Source organism: Lampris incognitus, chromosome 12 (genome assembly GCF_029633865.1).
Source record: "Lampris incognitus isolate fLamInc1 chromosome 12, fLamInc1.hap2, whole genome shotgun sequence".
NCBI classification, from domain to species: domain Eukaryota; kingdom Metazoa; phylum Chordata; class Actinopteri; order Lampriformes; family Lampridae; genus Lampris; species Lampris incognitus.
The window spans coordinates 4,920,182-4,938,601 of NC_079222.1; the positions used below are offsets into that span (position 1 = coordinate 4,920,182).

General features: G+C 47.1%; 1 protein-coding gene across 1 annotated transcript in view; it reads right to left on the reverse strand.

The window, feature by feature from the left end:
- Nucleotides 1-5,373: 5,373 nt before the first annotated feature.
- galt (galactose-1-phosphate uridylyltransferase) overlaps nucleotides 5,374-18,420 on the reverse strand; it is a 49,985-nt gene continuing 36,938 nt past the window's right edge. The window contains exons 10-11 of the mRNA XM_056291178.1: nucleotides 9,350-9,504; nucleotides 5,374-5,689 (exon numbers count right to left, since the gene is read on the reverse strand). Coding sequence (XP_056147153.1) covers nucleotides 5,606-5,689; nucleotides 9,350-9,504 — 239 coding nt within the window. The 3' untranslated portion in view covers nucleotides 5,374-5,605. The remainder of the gene's footprint in view (nucleotides 5,690-9,349; nucleotides 9,505-18,420) is intronic.

Here is an 18,420-nt window from a genome sequence, read left to right on the forward strand (position 1 = left end):
AAAAAAATCATGTAAAACTTGCTTTATCAATAAAAGGCATGGCCTATTCAGGATGGCTTGCTCCCAAAGCTAGCATATTGTGCAATTGTTGCACAATATGGCCACAAAGTAATGCAGCAATAAAGATTGTTCAGATCATTTTGAGACGTTTATGGTTACAAGATCCCAGAGAGGTGAATCAGGTCATCGGGCCACAACTCTTGTTGACAGAAACGTTTCCTCACCATCTAAGTGAAAACTCTTCAGTCTCAAATGACTGCAGGTACCCCACCCTTATAAACAATGGAGTGACTGCAGGTACCCCCACCCTCATAAACAATAGTGACTGCAGGTACCCCCACCCTTATAAACAATACAGTGACTGCAGGTACCCCACCCTTATAAACGATACAGTGACTGCAGGTACCCCACCCTTATAAACAATACAGTGACTGCAGGTACCCCACCCTTATAAACAATACAGTGACTGCAGGTGTCCCACCCTTATAAACAATACAGTGACTGCAGGTAACCCTCCCTTATAAACATCACAGTGACTGCAGGTACCCCCACCCTTATAAACAATACAGTGACTGCAGGTGACCCCACCCTTATAAACAATACAGTGACTGCAGGTACCCCACCCTTATAAACTATACAGTGACTGCAGGTACCCCCACCCTTATAAACAATACAGTGACTGCAGGTACCCCCACCCTTATAAACTATACAGTGACTGCAGGTACCCCCACCCTTATAAACAATACAGTGACTGCAGGTACCCCCACCCTTATAAACAATACAGTGACTGCAGGTACCCCCACCCTTATAAACAATACAGTGACTGCAGGTAACCCCACCCTTATAAACAATACAGTGACTGCAGGTGTCCCCACCCTTATAAACAATACAGTGACTGCAGGTAACCCCACCCTTATAAACCATACAGTGACTGCAGGTACCCCCACCCTTATAAACCATACAGTGACTGCAGGTACCCCCACCCTTATAAACAATACAGTGACTGCAGGTACCCCTGCCCTTATAAACAATACAGTGACTGCAGGTACCCCCACCCTTATAAACAATACAGTGACTGCAGGTACCCCACCCTTATAAACAATACAGTGACATAACGAGCCAAACCAACGACCAGGTTCCTATGCAGACATGGGCGTGACCATTAACTAGAGTTACAGTGGCCACGTGTCCTATTAAGAAACCCAGAGGAGTGAATTTGCCTCCTGGTAATGGCAGAAACGACAGCATCATCTGCGGATTACAAGAGAGGGGCATAACGTACAGGACACAGCTCCAAAGTGCAACAAACACCCACATCAGTACAAGAAATGTCCACTATCAGTTCACCATAAATGCCCCCTTAGTACAAGAAATGCCCCTTTTTTGAAGATATATTTAAAAACCACTCACATCGGGGGGGCCTAGAAGGCCACCATTATGCAGCAAGGCTTCGGTTTACATTGTAAATCTCTACACTCAGGCCTACAAAATTTGGAGAAAGTAGCCTTTTATTTGATTTTACTGAAATGTCTGAACAATATAAACACCATGCAACACATTTTGTGTAATAAATATGATATTTGTGTGAGGTTATGAGTTACTTTTCATAAATAATAAAGCAAGTAAAACAAGGTAATTATTTGAACAACATAGCTGTACTTTTAGTGAGGTCCATAACCTGAATTTGGTTAACGGCCTTAGTACCCCACCAGTCAGACCTGGCGTCCCCCTAAAATGGATGACTCTTAAGGCCATATGGTCCCATCCTGACCATGAAGACATGTAAGGCTTGACTCAGTTCACCTGGACATGTAACTGATTCAACCGTCTGTGACTTCCTTACCTGGATTACTGAGCATGCATCAAGACGCTTCAGGCTTGTGCCCAACCATAACTTTCAAAATACTGCGGTACTGACTGGCGATGCTACAACAGTTAAATTACCCTGCAGCACCCTCCCTTCCCCCCCGGCAGCTGGAGGTTATGGACCCCATACAACACATGCAGGGAGATTCATCCCTCGTGCAGCCAATGGGCCGCCAGGTAATCTAACGATCTCCTCCCCCTCCCTAGTCAGTAACATTCTGGACCATTTTTAGCAGCGCCCGCTGCTTTTCTACACTTCATCTGGCCAGCGGGTATTGGCAGGAGGAGGGGGAACCCAGGCACACTTTATTTCCCCAAATATTGGCTGGGGCGTTTATTTACCTCAGCTGCACAGGGCACCAGGACTTCAGCGGAGGGCTTTGATTAGAGGGAGGCCTTCATTGCTAATTGCCCCTGTTAAGTATATTTGCTCATATCTGAGTACCACGCCTCCTTGTTTTCTGACCTGCTCCCCTTTTAAGTGTTGTTACTGCAATACTGTCCCCCCCCCCCCCCAGTACCTGATTCTTTCTGGGTCCAAGTGCCTCGCAGCTTTCTCTCCTGAACTTTCCTCCGTCCTGCACAAGTCTCTCTTCGCATTTGGCATCAAATCTCCGCCTGAGCGCCACGCTGCTCCCCAGCGCGCTCCCCACCGTGCTGTGGAAAGTCGGCCGCTTGCTCGAGTCCCGCATGGCACTGCAGATACTACTACTGCCATCTTTTGGCACTTGTAGGCTGCTGCACACTGCATAACAGGCACCAGGAGTTTAGCCACCCTGGTTTAATCCCCGGCCTGTATTAAGGACCGGCCTTTATTGGTTGGTGTCAACCACGCCCCCCCCCCCCGGGGTGTTAGCTCGTGCAACATCCCCCCTCCCCCATCTTAAAAGGTTAATTGATGTTTTGCGTATCCAGACAATTACCCCATGCTTCCGGTCTCTGCTCCACCCCCCTCTGCCGATCCGGGAGGGCTGCAGACGACCACATGCCTCCTCCTCCTCCCATACATGTGGAGTCACCAGCCGCTTCTTTTCACCTGACAGCGAGGAGTTTCACCAGGGGGACGTAGCGCGTGGGAGGATCACGCTATTCCCCCCAGTCCCCCTCCCCCCCGACCAGAGGAGGCGCTAGTGCAGCAAACAAGACTAATACCCACAACCGGCTTCCCACCTGCAGACACGGCCTACTGTGTCTGTAGGGACGCCTGACCGAGCCGGAGGCGACACGGGGATTCGAACTGTGATCCCCGTGTTGGTAGGCGACGGAATAGACCGCCACGCCACCCGGACGCCCCTTACGACGACATGTTTTTACTTCGGTCGCACTTTCCCGGCGTGAGCGTCAGTCCTTGACCCACTGCTGGTAGGTTTGCCTCAGACCTGCACCTCCATGTGAAGACGCAGACCGTCACGTCCTCTGCTGATGACGGCGAGGGAGCTCGAGTTAAACACACACACGGACACACACAGTATCAACACTTCGACAGGCCACACAGTTATGTTTAAAGGGATTCAGATAGTGTGCGTGTCATACTACCATTCGACTTGTTGTTGTGTCATCCACTGTGACATACTATGTGTGTGTCAGTGTCTGTTTTTGACTGGTTAGCATAGTCACCTGTGCTGCGGGAGACCCGGGCTCCCGTCCCGGCTGCTGAAGAATATGACGAGGAGGATGCCAAGCAGTGTCCACACACCACCAGAACGGCCCAGGACCTGAGCCACGGGACCAGCATCACCATGGAGACCTGACAGGGGGACAGGCTGGACAAGCACACAGGGGAGACTCACATCACACCATTCACACACACGGGGGGAAGAGACAAGAACAACACCAGTCGCCCATCGGAGAGCGAGAATGACATGCCACTGAAAGAGGGGGACAAAAGGACATGGCTTTATCGGAATTATAAGAAGAACATGTGATGAGGTGGACGCCAGCAGTGTCCAGGTAGTAGCCACCGCCTTCACCATCCGTTGCACGTCGTCCATCTTGGGAGAGAGATCCTCCTCTGTTGCTCCCGCTGAGCTTTCGTCCTATCTTTTCTCCCTGTTAAAGGGCTTTTAGGGAGTTGTTCCTGATCTGGTGTGGGGGTCTCAGGCCAGGATGTTGTGTTGCTGTAAAGCCCCCTGAGGTGATAATGGGCGATACAAATACAATTGACTTGACTTTTAAGTTGAGGACTTCATGCCCTGTAGTGCATGGTGGGCTGGTTTCTGACTAAATGCACCAAGCACCGCCCTGCTGAGAGGACAGCTGATTCTGTTCTACTCTTCTCAGCTCCTCCTCCTCTCTCTCTCTGAAGGACGTCTTTACCCTACGTTCTCCCCTGTGGGAATGTTTTTTTCCCCTGTCTCTTCTCCCGTATATTTGAATGGTGGGACGTGAGTCTCCTCTGTGTGCACGTGCAGTCTGTCCTCCTCCCAGGTCTCCATGGTGACGGTGGTTGCCACCTGGATGCTGCTTGGCATCCTCTTCATCACATTCTTTATATATCTACTGGAAGAACCCCGCTACAATGTAGCGGTTTGGTTCTCCAACCGTCTAAATCTGCCTCCTCTTCATCCTGCCCCTAAACCCCCCCCCACTCCAACTCCCTCCCCCCAAATGCTCAGAATCATCTGAAATGCCGAGAAAAGTGGTTTTTAGCCTTTTTTAGAAAATGCATATTTTGCATAATTATGCATAATTATTTTAATTTTCTGCTATTTTTCTGATCCTCTCTGGAACAATACCTACCACCTCCAAAAAAATGAGGATCATAAGTGCATTTTTGCAAAAATGCATTTATTTTGCATAATGCCAAAACATTTCTAAGTCCCAGAAAAACATTTTTATATAGGTGAAAAAATCAAAGATGCTCAGAATCATCTGAAATGCCGAGAAAAGTGGTTTTTAGCCGTTTTTAGAAAAATGCATATTTTGCATATTTATGCATATTTATGCATAATTTTAATTTTCTGGGATTTTTCCCCTTACTCTCTGAGACAATACCTACCACCTCCAAAAAGAATTAGGATCATAAGTGCTTTAGTTTTCGGTCCCGCTATCTACACTAACTAACACACACACACACTAACACCACACACACGCTAACACCACACACACACACATTCCGAAAATATAGGAGTAGATAAATCCATAGAATTCTGTCATCCTGTTTCAGTGTTGCATCCTCCTCTCTCTCCAGTGTGTGACTAATGTCTTTTGTTGTCTCTTGTCCCGTGTGTGTGAATGTTGTGATGTGAGTCTCCCCCGTGTGCAGGTGCAGTCTGTCCTCCTGTCAGCGCTACATGGTGATGCTGATGGCGTGGCTCAGGTCCTGGGCTGTTCCGGTGGCGTCTGGACACTGGATGGCATCCTTCTCATCATATTCTTCATATATGTTATAAGTCCATTATAATTTTGTTATCCTCTTTCAATGTTGTGTTGTGTAAATTGTGGTCGCACAACATCCATTGCACATTGTCCGTCGTGGGAGAGAGATCCTCCTCTGGCGCTCTCCCGGAGGTTTCTTCCTAGCTTTTCTCCCTGGTAAAGAGTTTTTTTTAGGGAGTTGTTCCTTATCCGATGAGAGGGTCTAAGTACAGGATGTTGTGTTGCTGTAAAGGCCACTGAGGCAAATTTGTAATTTGTGATGTTGGGCTATACAAATAAAATTGACTTGACTTGACATTTTGATTAAACCGTTTAATAAATTCAATCTTTTTCTTCTTTTTTTCAGTCACGTTGTGTCTCATCATTCTTTCTCTCCATGCCGTTCCTTCTGGGTGTCTCTGGTTTTATAGTGTTCTTCTGGTTGGTTCCTCAGTCTCTCAGCAGCCTGGAAACACAAGAATTGAAGAGCATAATCAATTGTACCTGTGGAGGCATGGAGGTGTTCCGGAGAGATGGCAGTGGGGTTTTTAACTAGACTGTAACACAATCTTGGAAAGTGAGAGGATGCCTGAGGAGTGGAGAAGAAGCATATGGTACTGATTTTCAAGAACCAGGGCGATGTGCAGAACTGTAGCACCTACAGAGGTATAAAGTTGATCAGTACAGCATGAAGATATGGGAAAGAGTAATAGAAGCTAGGTTAAGAGGAGGAGAGGTGATGATCAGCAGCAGCAGTATGGGTTCATGCCAGGAAAGAGCACCACAGATGTGATGTTTGCTTTGAGAATGTTGATGGAGAAGTATAGAGGAGGCCAGAAGGAGGCACATTGTGTCTTTGTGGATTTAGAGAAAGCATATGACAGGGTGCCGAGAGAGGAGGTGTGGTATTGTATGAGGAAGTCAGGAGTTGCAGAGAAGTATGTAGGAGTGGTGCAGGATATGTATGAGGGAGGTGTGACAGTGGTGAGGTGTGTGGTTGGAATGACAGATGGGGTCAAGGTGGAGGTGGGATTACATCAAGGATCGGCTCTGAGCCCTTTCTTGTTTCCAATGGTGATGGACAGGTTGACGGACGAGATCAGGCAGGAGTCTCTATGATGTTTGTGGATGACATTGTGATCTGTAGTGAGAGTAGGGAGAAGGTTGAGGAGAGCCTGGAGAGGTGGAGGTATGCACTGGAGAGAAGAGGAATGAAAGTCAGTAGGAGCAAGACGGAATACATATGTGTGAATGAGAGGGAGGACAGTGGAATGGTGAGGATGCAAGGAGTGGAGGTGACGAAGAAGTATGAGTTTAAATACTTGGAGTCAACTGTTCAAAATAATGGGGAGTGCAGAAGAGCGGTGAAGAAGAGCATGCAGGCAGGGTGGAGTGGGTGGAGAAGAGTGTCAGGAGTGATCTGTGACAGAAGGATACCAGCAAGAGTTAAAGGGAAGGTTTACAAGATGGTGGTGAGACCAGCTATGTTGTATGGTTTGGAGACAGTGGCACTGATGAAAAGACAGGAGGTGGAGCTGGAGGTGGCAGAGATGAAGATGATAAGATTTTCACTGGGAGTAACGAAGAAGGACAGGATTAGGAACGAGTATATTAGAGGGACCGCTCAGGTGGGACGGTTTGGAGACAAAGCAAGAGAGACAAGACTGAGATGGTGTGGACATGTGTGGAGGAGAGATGCTGGGTATGTTGGGAGAAGGATGCTGAATATGGAGCTGCCAGGGAAGAGGAGAAGAGGAAGGCCAAAGAGGAGGTTTATGGAGGTGGTGAGGGAGGACATGCAGGTGGCTGGTGTGACAGAGGAAGACGCAGAAGACAGGAAGACATGGAAATGGATGATCCGTTGTGGCGCCCCCTAACGGGAGCAGCTGAAAGTAGTAGTAGTAGTAGTAATAGTAGTAGTAGTAGTAGATGTGTGTATGTGTGTCTGTGCGCATGTGTGTATTTGCACAGTTTGTATGCGGTGGTGGGCTGTCAGGGCCATCAAGGCCTTCTTTGCAGGCCCTGTCAAAATCAAATTCACAATTTGTTTTTCATAGTTAAATTGAAGTGTGCCTGAAATGAGTCTAAATTCAATTACTTGTTTTCTCGTGGGGCTGAACAGGGACTTCCTGTCACCTAAATGCATCACAGCTCCTTGAACCAGGACTAGTGGTATCGCTAACCTTTTGTTGAAGCCCGAAGCTGCAAACTGATTACAACTTTAAGTGGCTGTATCATCAGCTAATTAAAACTTTGTGTAGTGACACAACGCCCCAGGGCCCTGCGATGTATCGGGGCTAGCCCTGGTGTCGTCATCAACTTTGAGCTGAGCCTTTGGCGGGTCGTGAGTGAACTAAGCACATTGGCCGCCACATTTGTCGAGCTACTTCGTGCATATTTTACATGTTGTCCCACACGGACTCAATTACCGGATGAATTCTGTGAGAGAAAGCTGCCACGACTCTCTTAAGTGAGGTAGAACTTCAACTCCAGGTTGGTGTGCACATTTTACTCATTGAACTGAAGGTGGTGCCCTGATAACATTGTGCCTGTACTTTATTGAATCCTCCAGCAGAACTATAGAGTCCCCAGGTGGAACCTTATCCAGGGCACCACCCAGAGACTCCAAGAAGGCCGGATACTTCAAACTGCTATTCCGCGCATAAGCACACACAACAGTCAGAGCCTTCCCCCCAGTGACTCGCCGTCGTATAGAGGCGACCCTCTCATTCCCCAGGGAGAACTCCAACACGGCGGCGCTCAACCAGGGACTTGCGAGTATCCCCGCACCAGCCAGGCGACTGTCACCTTGGCCAACTCCAGAAAAGTAAAGAGTCCAATCCCTCTCCACCAATTTGGTACCAGAGCCCATGCCATGTGTGGAGGTGAGCCCCACTATGTCTAGTTGGTACCGCTCCACCTCCCGCACCAGCTCAGGCTCCTTCCCCGCCAGAGAGGTGACATTCCACGTCCCGAGGGCCAGTCTGAGATGCCGGAAGTCGGCACGCTCCGGTCCCCGCCTTTGCCTGCCACCCGGCCTGCATTGCACCCTACCCCAGTGCTCATCCCCGCGAGTGTTTGGTCCATGGGGTTGAATGTTATCGGATTTGTTGAAATTGTGCAAGTGACTGGCGGACACTACATCAGCTGTGGAAACTTATTTGTCATCTCCACCAGGCGGTAGCCTGGCGGGGAGGTTATGTGTTTGGTCGCAAATATGTCTGCATGTTTCTGTCCGCGGTTAATCTTGTAAACTACTGGACCTATCAGCCTACATTTTTTTGAGCAGTTATGACTGTATGATCAAGAACCTCCCGTGGTTGCGGTGATTAAAAACCTTCGGAAAATGTTTGTTCGCGCTATCGCCACTCCCTCTCTTCATTCACTCTCTACGTTGCTCGACCAACGCTGCTCTCTGTTGCTGCATGCATGCGTACGGTTGACTTAGATCGGGACGTGACAGTGTCCATTATGTGTTTGTGTATGAGTGTTGAACGTAAATGAGACGTCGATCGTATTTCACAAGTCGCCAAATCATTCACTGCTGATCTCAGCACAGCAGAACTACAGAAACCCTGGCTGAACCAAAAGTAATCCACTTTCTTCACCTCGCCACCATGTTCGTTTAACTGACATGAGGGGGGTTAGATGCGGAAGTGCCACAGACTCCAATGTTAAAAATAAAATTTCAAGAGTAGGATTAATCACAGTCACAGCTGGAAGTCATCTCAGTAGCTACAATAAAACATGTCCCATGGCATAACTATGTTTTCTTACCGTTGTTTAAATAATTAGCATGAATGAAAGTCCTTCGCCTTCATTCATTTTATTTCATGAAAACCGAGACGGTTGAACACATCAAGTCTTTTAATGAGGGACCCTTCTCCCGGCAGGGGAAAAAAGGGGTGGTTTGTCGCCAAGTCCGAGCGCTGGAGAAGGGTAGATACCCATGGTGGAGATCTGCACTCTACTGAGGTTTTGTGCCATGTGGTGTGTGTGGGCGTTGCGGTTGTTGAAGATCAGCTGTCTTGTTGGTGTTGTAGTGATATTTTGTATGTATTTGTGTTGACTGTCTCGGCACCCGTGAGAAATTTGTGTGTGTTTGTGTGTGTGTGGTCATATTAACCTGCTCAGGGGTGAGGTCTCTTTGCTCCAGAGCCAACATCTCATATCCCACCATGAACTTCTTGACAGTTGCTGAGCGCAGCAGAGGAGGGTAGTAGTGAGCATGGAGCTGCCAGTGAGCGTTTTCCTCCTTCAAATGGGAACCAGTGGGAGCTCCTGGAGACAGAGGGAGAGACAGACATGGATGGAACTGGTTCATCACTCCACTCTCGTCCTCTCTTCAATTTATAGGAGCTCTTTATCTGTATACCCTGGCTTAAATAAACACAGGCGGCCATCGAATTCAAATGCCTCGTCCACATGGCCGAAATCAGCTACTAAATATTCAGCCATGACTTTGGAAATAACTTACTGCTGGCAGTTCACCTATGTTTCAGACTACGCTACCTCAACTGAATGGTCGGCTCTGATAAGATTCGTTGTGACTTCTTTTGTAAACATCTGAAACCCTGCGTACAAACAGTAGCAGCAGTAAAAGGGATGCTGCAACAGAGACCAGAAGAAGAAAAACCCAAATAAAAAGGTCTGTCTTTGTAGGGATCTTTTCCATAATGTTACCAGACACTCGTCATAAGAACTTGAGCCTGTCAACTGCAAAAACAAGCACTTTTAGAAGACAAATTTTGACAGGCGCACTTAACCTGGCGGATTACATTGCACCCCGTTACGCAGCTGCCGGCTGAAGCATTTTTGCTAAATAGTCAACTCAAGTCAAGTCAATTTTATTTGTATTGCTGAGTATCACAAATTGCCTCAGGTGGCTTTACAGCAGCACAGCATCCTATCCTTAGACCCTGGGATTGGATGAGGCACAAATCCCTAAAAGAGAGAGAGAGAGAGAGAGAGAGAGAGAGAGAGAGAGAGAGAGAGAGAGAGAGAGAGAGAGAGAGAGAGAGAGAGAGAGAGAGAGAGAGAGAGAGAGAGAGAGAGAGAGAGAGAGAGAGAGAGAGAGAGAGAGAGAGAGAGAAGAAGAAGAAGAAGAAGAAGAAGAAGAAGAAGAATAAGAAGAAGAAATATATGGTCCAATACTGGACAAATTTCAAAAATGTTTGTCCCTATTAGTCCCAAATGATGGGAGAATGGGGCCCAGGTTTAAAAATACCAGAATTGCCCTTCAATGGGGAAAAAAGGAAATAAACGATGTTTGCTTTGTAAAATTTCAGATTTTTTGTTTTAAATCACTTTTATACTCTCATGAGGTTAAGGAAAATAAGCAAATGACTTCGACTAACTGCTCTGGAGTGTGTACAAATGGAGTTGCAATGATGACAGACAGACAGATTAGCAAGTCTCCTGTGAGGGGTTATAGAATATTTCCTTGGACACGAGTGGAGGGTGTTGGCTTGGGGGCAAAAATTCTGAAATCATCCACATTACAATAGGACTCATTTGCATTCTTAGCTAAGTATTCTCCTTCCTGTTTTCAAAAATGAGAGAATTCAAGAAACCAAAGTCAAATAGGAAGGAAGAAGTGCGGCGCCTTGCAAAAGCACTCAACCCCCTTGAGAGTCATCAATAATTTCTGGATTATAAAAGACACTCACACATCTGTTCCTGAACAATATTATTTTTGTGAACCCATAAACTCGAACAGCATGTTCCCAAAGCCAGAATAAGTTACGTTTCACTGAATTTTCGTTAATAAATTAAAACTAAAATATACTGCTTGCGTAAGTATTCAACCCCTGTGCGCTGAAAGCTCCAAGTTTACAGAAACGACAAATTATTCCTACAACAAACTCATGTTAACACAATTGGACATAATTAGTGTGCACCTGTAAGATATTAAAGTAACGGTCTGGTTTATGGGTATAAAAAGCACTCTGTGTAAGGTTCATTAGCCGGGCGTGAACTCCATCAGAAAATGAAGACAAAGGAGCATAGTACTTCAGTACTATGCTCCTTTGTACTGAAGTACTGAAGTACAAAGTATAATACTGAAATACAAGCCATCCGGTCCTTGTATAACCAAAGGGAGAGCTGTGTCCGCATTCTCGGCACAAAGTCAAACACGTTTTCGGAGGGTGTGGGACTCTGCCAAGGTTGTCCCTTGTCTCTGATTCTGTTTGTGATTCTCATGGACAGGATCTCAAGGCGCAGCCAGTGTGAGGGGTGTGTCTCAGAATTGCATCTCTGCTCTTCACAGGTGATGTGGCTTCATCAGAACGTGACCTCCAGCGCACCCTGGGGTGGTTTGCAGCCGAGTGCGAAATGGCCGGGATGAGAGTCAGCACCTCCAATTCTCAGGCCGTGGTTCTCTACCAGAAAATGGTGGATTGCTCCCTCTGGGTTGGGGATGAGTTGTTGCCTCAAGTGAAGGAGTTCCAGTATTTCGGGGTCTTGTTCACGAGTGAGGGTAGGATGGAGAGGGAGACTGACAGGCGGATTGGTGCAGCATCAGCAGTAATGTGGACGTTGTACCGGACCGTTGTGGTGAAGCGGGAGCTGAGCTGGAAGGCAAAGCTCTCGATTTACCAGTCAATCCTCATTCCAACCCTCACCTATGGTCATGAACTTTGGGTAGTGACCAAAAGGGTGAGATCACGGACACAAGCGGCTGAAATGAGTTTCCTCTGTAGGGTGAATTCACGTTTGTAGCGGCCTCACCCAGTAACGGTGTGGGAAGACGGAACTGCGAATTCATGTTTGCAGCGGCCTCACCCAGTTCCGGTGTGGGAAGATGGCACTGCGAATTCACCTTTGCAGCGGCCTCACCCAGTTCCGGTGTGGGAAGACGGCACTGCGAATTCACGTTTGCAGCGGCCTCACCCAGTTCCGGTGTGGGAAGATGGCAATGTGAATTCACGTTTGCAGCGGCCTCACCCAGTTCCGGTGTGGGAAGATGGCACTGCGAATTCACATTTGCAGCGGCCTCACCTAGTTCCGGTGTGGGAAGATGGCACTGCGAATTCACGTTTGCAGCGGCCTCACCCAGTACTGGTATGGGAAGATGGCACTGCGAATTCACATTTGCAGCGGCCTCACCTAGTTCCGGTGTGGGAAGATGGCACTGCGAATTCACCTTTGCAGCGGCCTCACCCAGTACTGGTGTGGGAAGATGGCACTGCGAATTCACATTTGCAGCGGCCTCACCTAGTTCCGGTGTGGGAAGATGGCACTGCGAATTCACCTTTGCGGCGGCCTCACCCAGTTCCGGTGTGGGAAGATGGCACTGCGAATTCACCTTTGCGGCGGCCTCACCCAGTTCCGGTGTGGGAAGATGGCACTGCAAATTCACCTTTGCGGCGGCCTCACCCAGTTCCGGTGTGGGAAGATGGCACTGCGAATTCACCTTTGCGGCGGCCTCACCCAGTACCGGTGTGGGAAGATGGCACTGCGAATTCACCTTTGCGGCGGCCTCACCCAGTACTGTCCATGCAGTGTCTTTGTCCATGTCTGCGTCTTAAGTTTTGTCTTCGTTTGATGGGTGGGAGAGCTGGTGCTGCATCGACCGGGAGAGCTTGGTCTAATGTGTCCTGTGGGCCCAGGGACCATGGCCCTGCCCGGATCTGCGCCAGAGGAGGTAACACCAAGGGCGGTCTGACCAGATGCAGAAGCGGGGCAGGCTAAGCTAATTGCTAGCCCGTGTAGACCGGCAGTTCAGACAGTCATCTTGGCTGGCGTTCGTTCCTTTGGACAGTGATTTTTCTTTTTTTAGTTTGGCTTTATGTGTTAGTTTGGATATGCGTGTTCTTGTAGTTCTTGTAGTTTTTGGGTATGTGTTTTTGTGTTTGTGTTGCGCCGCTGTGGGCTGGGGGAAACGACACTTCGTTTCATCTGAAGTGAAATGACAAATAAAAAGTTCCTGATTCAAAAAAAGTCAGCGAAGCATAACTTATTTTGGCTTTGGGGACGTGCTGTTGGGTTCTTACGGGTTCGCAAAAATAATATTGCTCAGGAACAGATGTGTGAGTATCTTTTACAATCCAGAAATTAGTGATGACTGTCACGGGGGTTGATTACTTTTTCCAAGGCCCTGTACGTCCACTCATTAGAGGGGCTAGTAGGGATAGTGAGTTTTACAGCTCAAAACACCCACCTACCCCCCCCTCCACACACACACACACACACACAGTGAACGTACTATCAAACACTTGTACAAAAGGCTAATTAGGGATATGCATAGCGTGGTCTTAAGCTCATTTGTCTTTCCTCCATCGCTCTGCTCAGGAAAGCCTTTAAGCTGCAGGCCAGAGACCCCCTGCCGATTAGATAATGAGGTAAAATGAGGAAGCAGACAGTGTTGACTTGGTTTGTGAGGCTGCAGGGGGTCTATTAGCCTGCTTGACTTAGCATAAGTTAGCCTCCATGATTTAGCATAAGTCAGCCTCCATGACTGAGCACAGATTAGTGTTCATGATTCAGCAGCAAGGTTAACAGGGCAGGATTCAGGTGACACATTACAAAACATTAACACACTTAGCGCAAACTGTTCATAAAGGACGGACAGCCGTTAGTGTGTGTGTGGCTGTGTGTGTGTGTGTGTGTGTGTGGTCTGTCTTTATGCGAGTGTGTATGTGATTCACTGGATTAAGACGGAACTGGATTTGCATATGAAGTCTGAATACTTATTAGTCATAACTCAATAAACAGGAACTAAAATGGTTTCTTGTGGCGTCCGGGTAGTGTAGCAGTATATTCCGTTGCCTACCAACACGCTGGTTCGAATCCCCGTGTTACATCCGGCTTGGTCGGGTGTCCCTACAGACACAATAGATCTGCGGTAGGGAAGCCGGATGTGGGTATGTGTCCTGGTCGCTGCACTAGCGCCTCCTCTGGCCGGCCCACCTTTTCGGGGGGGTGGGACTGAAGGGAATAGCGTGACCCTCCCACGTGCTACGTCCCCCTGGTGAAACTCCTCACTGTCAGGTGAAAAGAAGCGGCTGGTGACTCCACATGTATCGGAGGAGGCATGTGGTAGTCTGCAGCCCTCCCCGGATCGGCAGGGGGGGTGGAGCAGCGACCGGGACAGCTCGGAAGAGTGGGGTAATTGGCCAAGTACAACTGGGGAGACAAATGGAGACCCCGCCCCCCCACTAAAAAAATAAATAACATGGTTTCTTGTGAATATTAACATTTCAGGCCTCCCACCTCCCAAAAACCACTATGTGTGGTTTGTTGTCTGTAAAGAACAGTGAAATCTAGCTTGATCATCATAAAACAAAAACATCTCTACAGTATAAACATCTGAGACTGTTTAACTGCAAGTTTTTGGGGAATACTTGCCAATAAAATGGCCTTGAAGTGACTTTGCGTGAAAAAGTCTATCTGTACAATACTTTTAAATGTGTGGTCAGATGCTAGCTGCAGTTAGCCTCCATATTGGTTTACGCTTGTTTCTATCCACATTGCTAGCACAGAAACTTCATTAGAAACACTTTCATTAGCGCAGCAGTTAATTAGCTAGCTCCCCCCCCCTTTTTTTCTCTCCCAAGTTGTATCCGGCCAATTACCCCACTCTTCCGAGCTGTCCCGGTCACTGTTCCACCCCCTCTGCCCATCCGGGGAGGGCTGCAGACTACCACATGCCTCCTCCCATACATGTGGAGTCACCAGCCGCTTCTTGTCACCTGACAGTGAGGAGTTTCACCAGGGGGACGTAGCACGTGGGAGGATCACACTACTCCCCCCCCAGTTCCCCCTCCCCGCCGAACAGGCGCCTAACCGACCAGAGGAGGCGCTAGTGCAGTGACCAGGACACATACCCACATCCGGCTTCCCACCCGCAGACACAGCCAGTTGTGTCTGCAGGGACACCCGACCAAGCCGGAGGTAACACGGGGATTCGAACCGGCGATCCCCGTGTTGGTCGGCAGCGGAATAGACCGCCACGCCACCCGGACGCCTTTAATTAGCTAGCTTTTGAACACTGCAGTTTCCACTCTGTCGTCCTTGTTGTGTTTTCACTGTAGTGAGACAGAACTGGGAAGAGAAGGAGGCAGAAAGAGAAGAAACATCAGGACGAGAGAACAGGATTTCACCAAACGTGAACTGCAGCGTTCGGGTGAGCAGGGAGAGTTTGATTTAAAGTCTCAAAGTATTTGCATCCAGTCTCAATCACAATCTTTCACTCTGTAATGGCAACCACACACACACACACACACACACACACACACACACACACACAGCCATAATGTGCTATTGGGGTTTTGCACCCACATAAAAGAAGACGAGCACAATGGGACATTTTGTAGCCTCATCATTGGTAATGATGAAGAGAGAATAAGAGAGAGAAAGAGAGAGACAGAGAGAGAGAGAATAAGAGAGACAGAGAGAGAGAATAAGAGAGACAGAGAGAGAGAGAATAAGAGAGACAGAGAGAGAGAATGAGAGAGACAGAGAGAGAGAATGAGAGAGACAGAGAGAGAATAAGAGAGAGAGAGAGGAGACAGAGAATAAGAGAGAATAAGAGAGGCAGAGAGGAGACAGAGAATAAGAGAGAATAAGAGAGGCAGAGAGGAGACAGAGAATACGAGAGAGAATAAGAGAAAGAGAGAGAGAATGAGAGAGAGCAAGAGATAGAGAATAAGAGAGACAGAGAGAGAATAAGAGAGACAGAGAGAGAGAATAAGAGAGAGAGAGAGGAGACAGAGAATAAGAGAGAGAGGAGACAGAGAATAAGATAGAGAATAAGAGAATAAGAGAGAGAATAAGAGAAAGAGACAGAGAGAGAATAAGAGAGAGACAGAGGAGACAGATAATAAGAGAGAGAGAATAAGAGAAAGAGAGAGAGAATGAGAGAGAGCAAGAGAGAGAGAATAAGAGAGACAGAGAGAGAGAATAAGAGAGAGAGGAGACAGAGAATAAGAGAGAGAATAAGAGAGGCAGAGAGAGACAGAGAGAGAATAAGAGAGAGAGAGAATAAGAGAGATAATAAGAGAGACAGAGAGAGAATAAGAGAGAGAATAAGAGAGACAGAGAGAGAATAAGAGAGAGCGAGAGGAGACAGAGAATAAGAGAGAGAATAAGAGAGGCAGAGAGAGACAGAGAATAAGAGAGATAATAAGAGAGACAGAGGGAGAATAAGAGAGAGACGAAGAATAAGAGAGACAGAGAGAGACAGAGAGAGAATAAGAGAGAGAGAATAAGAGAGATAATAAGAGAGACAGAGAGAGACAGAGAATAAGAGAGATAATAAGAGAGACAGAGGGAGAATAAGAGAGGCAGAGAGAGACAGAGAATAAGAAAGATAATAAGAGAGACAGAGGGAGAATAAGAGAGAGACGAAGAATAAGAGAGACAGAGAGAGACAGAGAGAGAATAAGAGAGCGAGAATAAGAGAGATAATAAGAGAGACAGAGAGAGAATAAGAGAGAGAGAGAATAAGAGAGAGACAGAGAGAGAATAAGAGAGAGACAGAGAGAGAATAAGAGAGAGAGAATAAGAGAGATAATAAGAGAGACAGAGAGACAGAGAGAGAATAAGAGAGAGAGAATAAGAGAGAGACAGAGAGAGAATAAGAGAGAGACAGAGAGAGAATAAGAGAGAATAAGAGAGAGAATAAGAGAGAGACAGAGAGAGAATAAGAGAGAGAATAAGAGAGAGACAGAGAGAGAATAAGAGAGAGACAGAGAGAGAATAAGAGAGAGAATAAGAGAGAGACAGAGAGAGAATAAGAGAGAGAATACGAGACAGAGAGAGAATAAGAGAGAGAATAAGAGAGACAGAGAATAAGAGAGAGACAGAGAGAGAATAAGAGAGAGAATAAGAGAGAGACAGAGAGAGAATAAGAGAGAGAATAAGAGAGACAGAGAATAAGAGAGAGACAGAGAGAGAATAAGAGAGAGAATAAGAGAGAGACAGAGAGAGAATAAGAGAGAGAATACGAGACAGAGAGAGAATAAGAGAGAGAATAAGAGAGACAGAGAATAAGAGAGAGACAGAGAGAGAATAAGAGAGAGAATACGAGACAGAGAGAGAATAAGAGAGAGAATAAGAGAGACAGAGAATAAGAGAGAGACAGAGAGAGAATAAGAGAGAGAATAAGAGAGAGACAGAGAGAGAATAAGAGAGAGACAGAGAGAGAATAAGAGAGAGAATAAGAGAGAGACAGAGAGAGAATAAGAGAGAGGGAGAAAGAACAAACGGCAGGAAAGATAATAATAGTGTGAAGAGACAAACTCTTTGCTTCACTTCCACGTCTCTCATGTAGCTGTCTGAGTGTCCTCTTGTCAGTCTCTCTGCCCCTCTGTAATCAAGCCATCTCCCTTCGTCTCTCATCAATTTCTCTCTTCCCATCTTTCTCCGTCTCACACTTATCGCTCTCTCTCCCCGTCTCTCATCTCTGTCTCTCCCCCTACTTTTCACTCTGTCTAACTCTCCCCCGTCTCCCCCCGTCTCTCTCCATACCTGTATGTCATCTGGCTCTGTCGCTCTTTCATATTTCACACGTGAAAGACGAAGATGTGAAGTGCAGTACAGGTTGTGAAGCACTCAACTTCAAGGCAACTAATTGTAGGCGAAGGCAAAAAAGACGAGTTTTAAGTTTTGACTTAAAGGACTCAACACACCCTGGTTGTCTGACAGCGGCAGACACCGGCTGACTTCTTTTTAACGTTGGGTACACACAGGAGCCCTGTATTTTCAGAGCGAAGAACTCGAGATGGCATGTGAGGTTTAAGGAGATCAAACAGGTAAGATGGGGCAAGACCATTTAGGATTTTGTAAGTCAGCAGAAGCACCTTGAAGTCTGATCTAACATGGGCAGGAAGCCATTGAAGGGAGGCAAGAATTGGTGCAAGATGGTCAACTTTCCTAGATGTAGTTAGGATTCTAGCAGCAGCATTCTGAACCACCTGAGGACTTTTAGTACTAGCATGTGGCAGACCTGAAAACACAACATTACAGTAATCAAGTCTGGATGAAAGAAATGCATTTATTAGTCTCTGCGTCAGCCATGGACAAGATCGAATTTTAGCTGTTACGTAAGTGATAAAAGGCAGTCTTGGTGATTTCTTTAATGTGTTTACCAAAGGAAAGGCTGGGCTCAAACGTAACACCAAGATTTTTGGCTGCCACACTTTGCGAAATCACAGAGTTGTCGATCGTTATCGTTACTTGTTCAAATTGGTG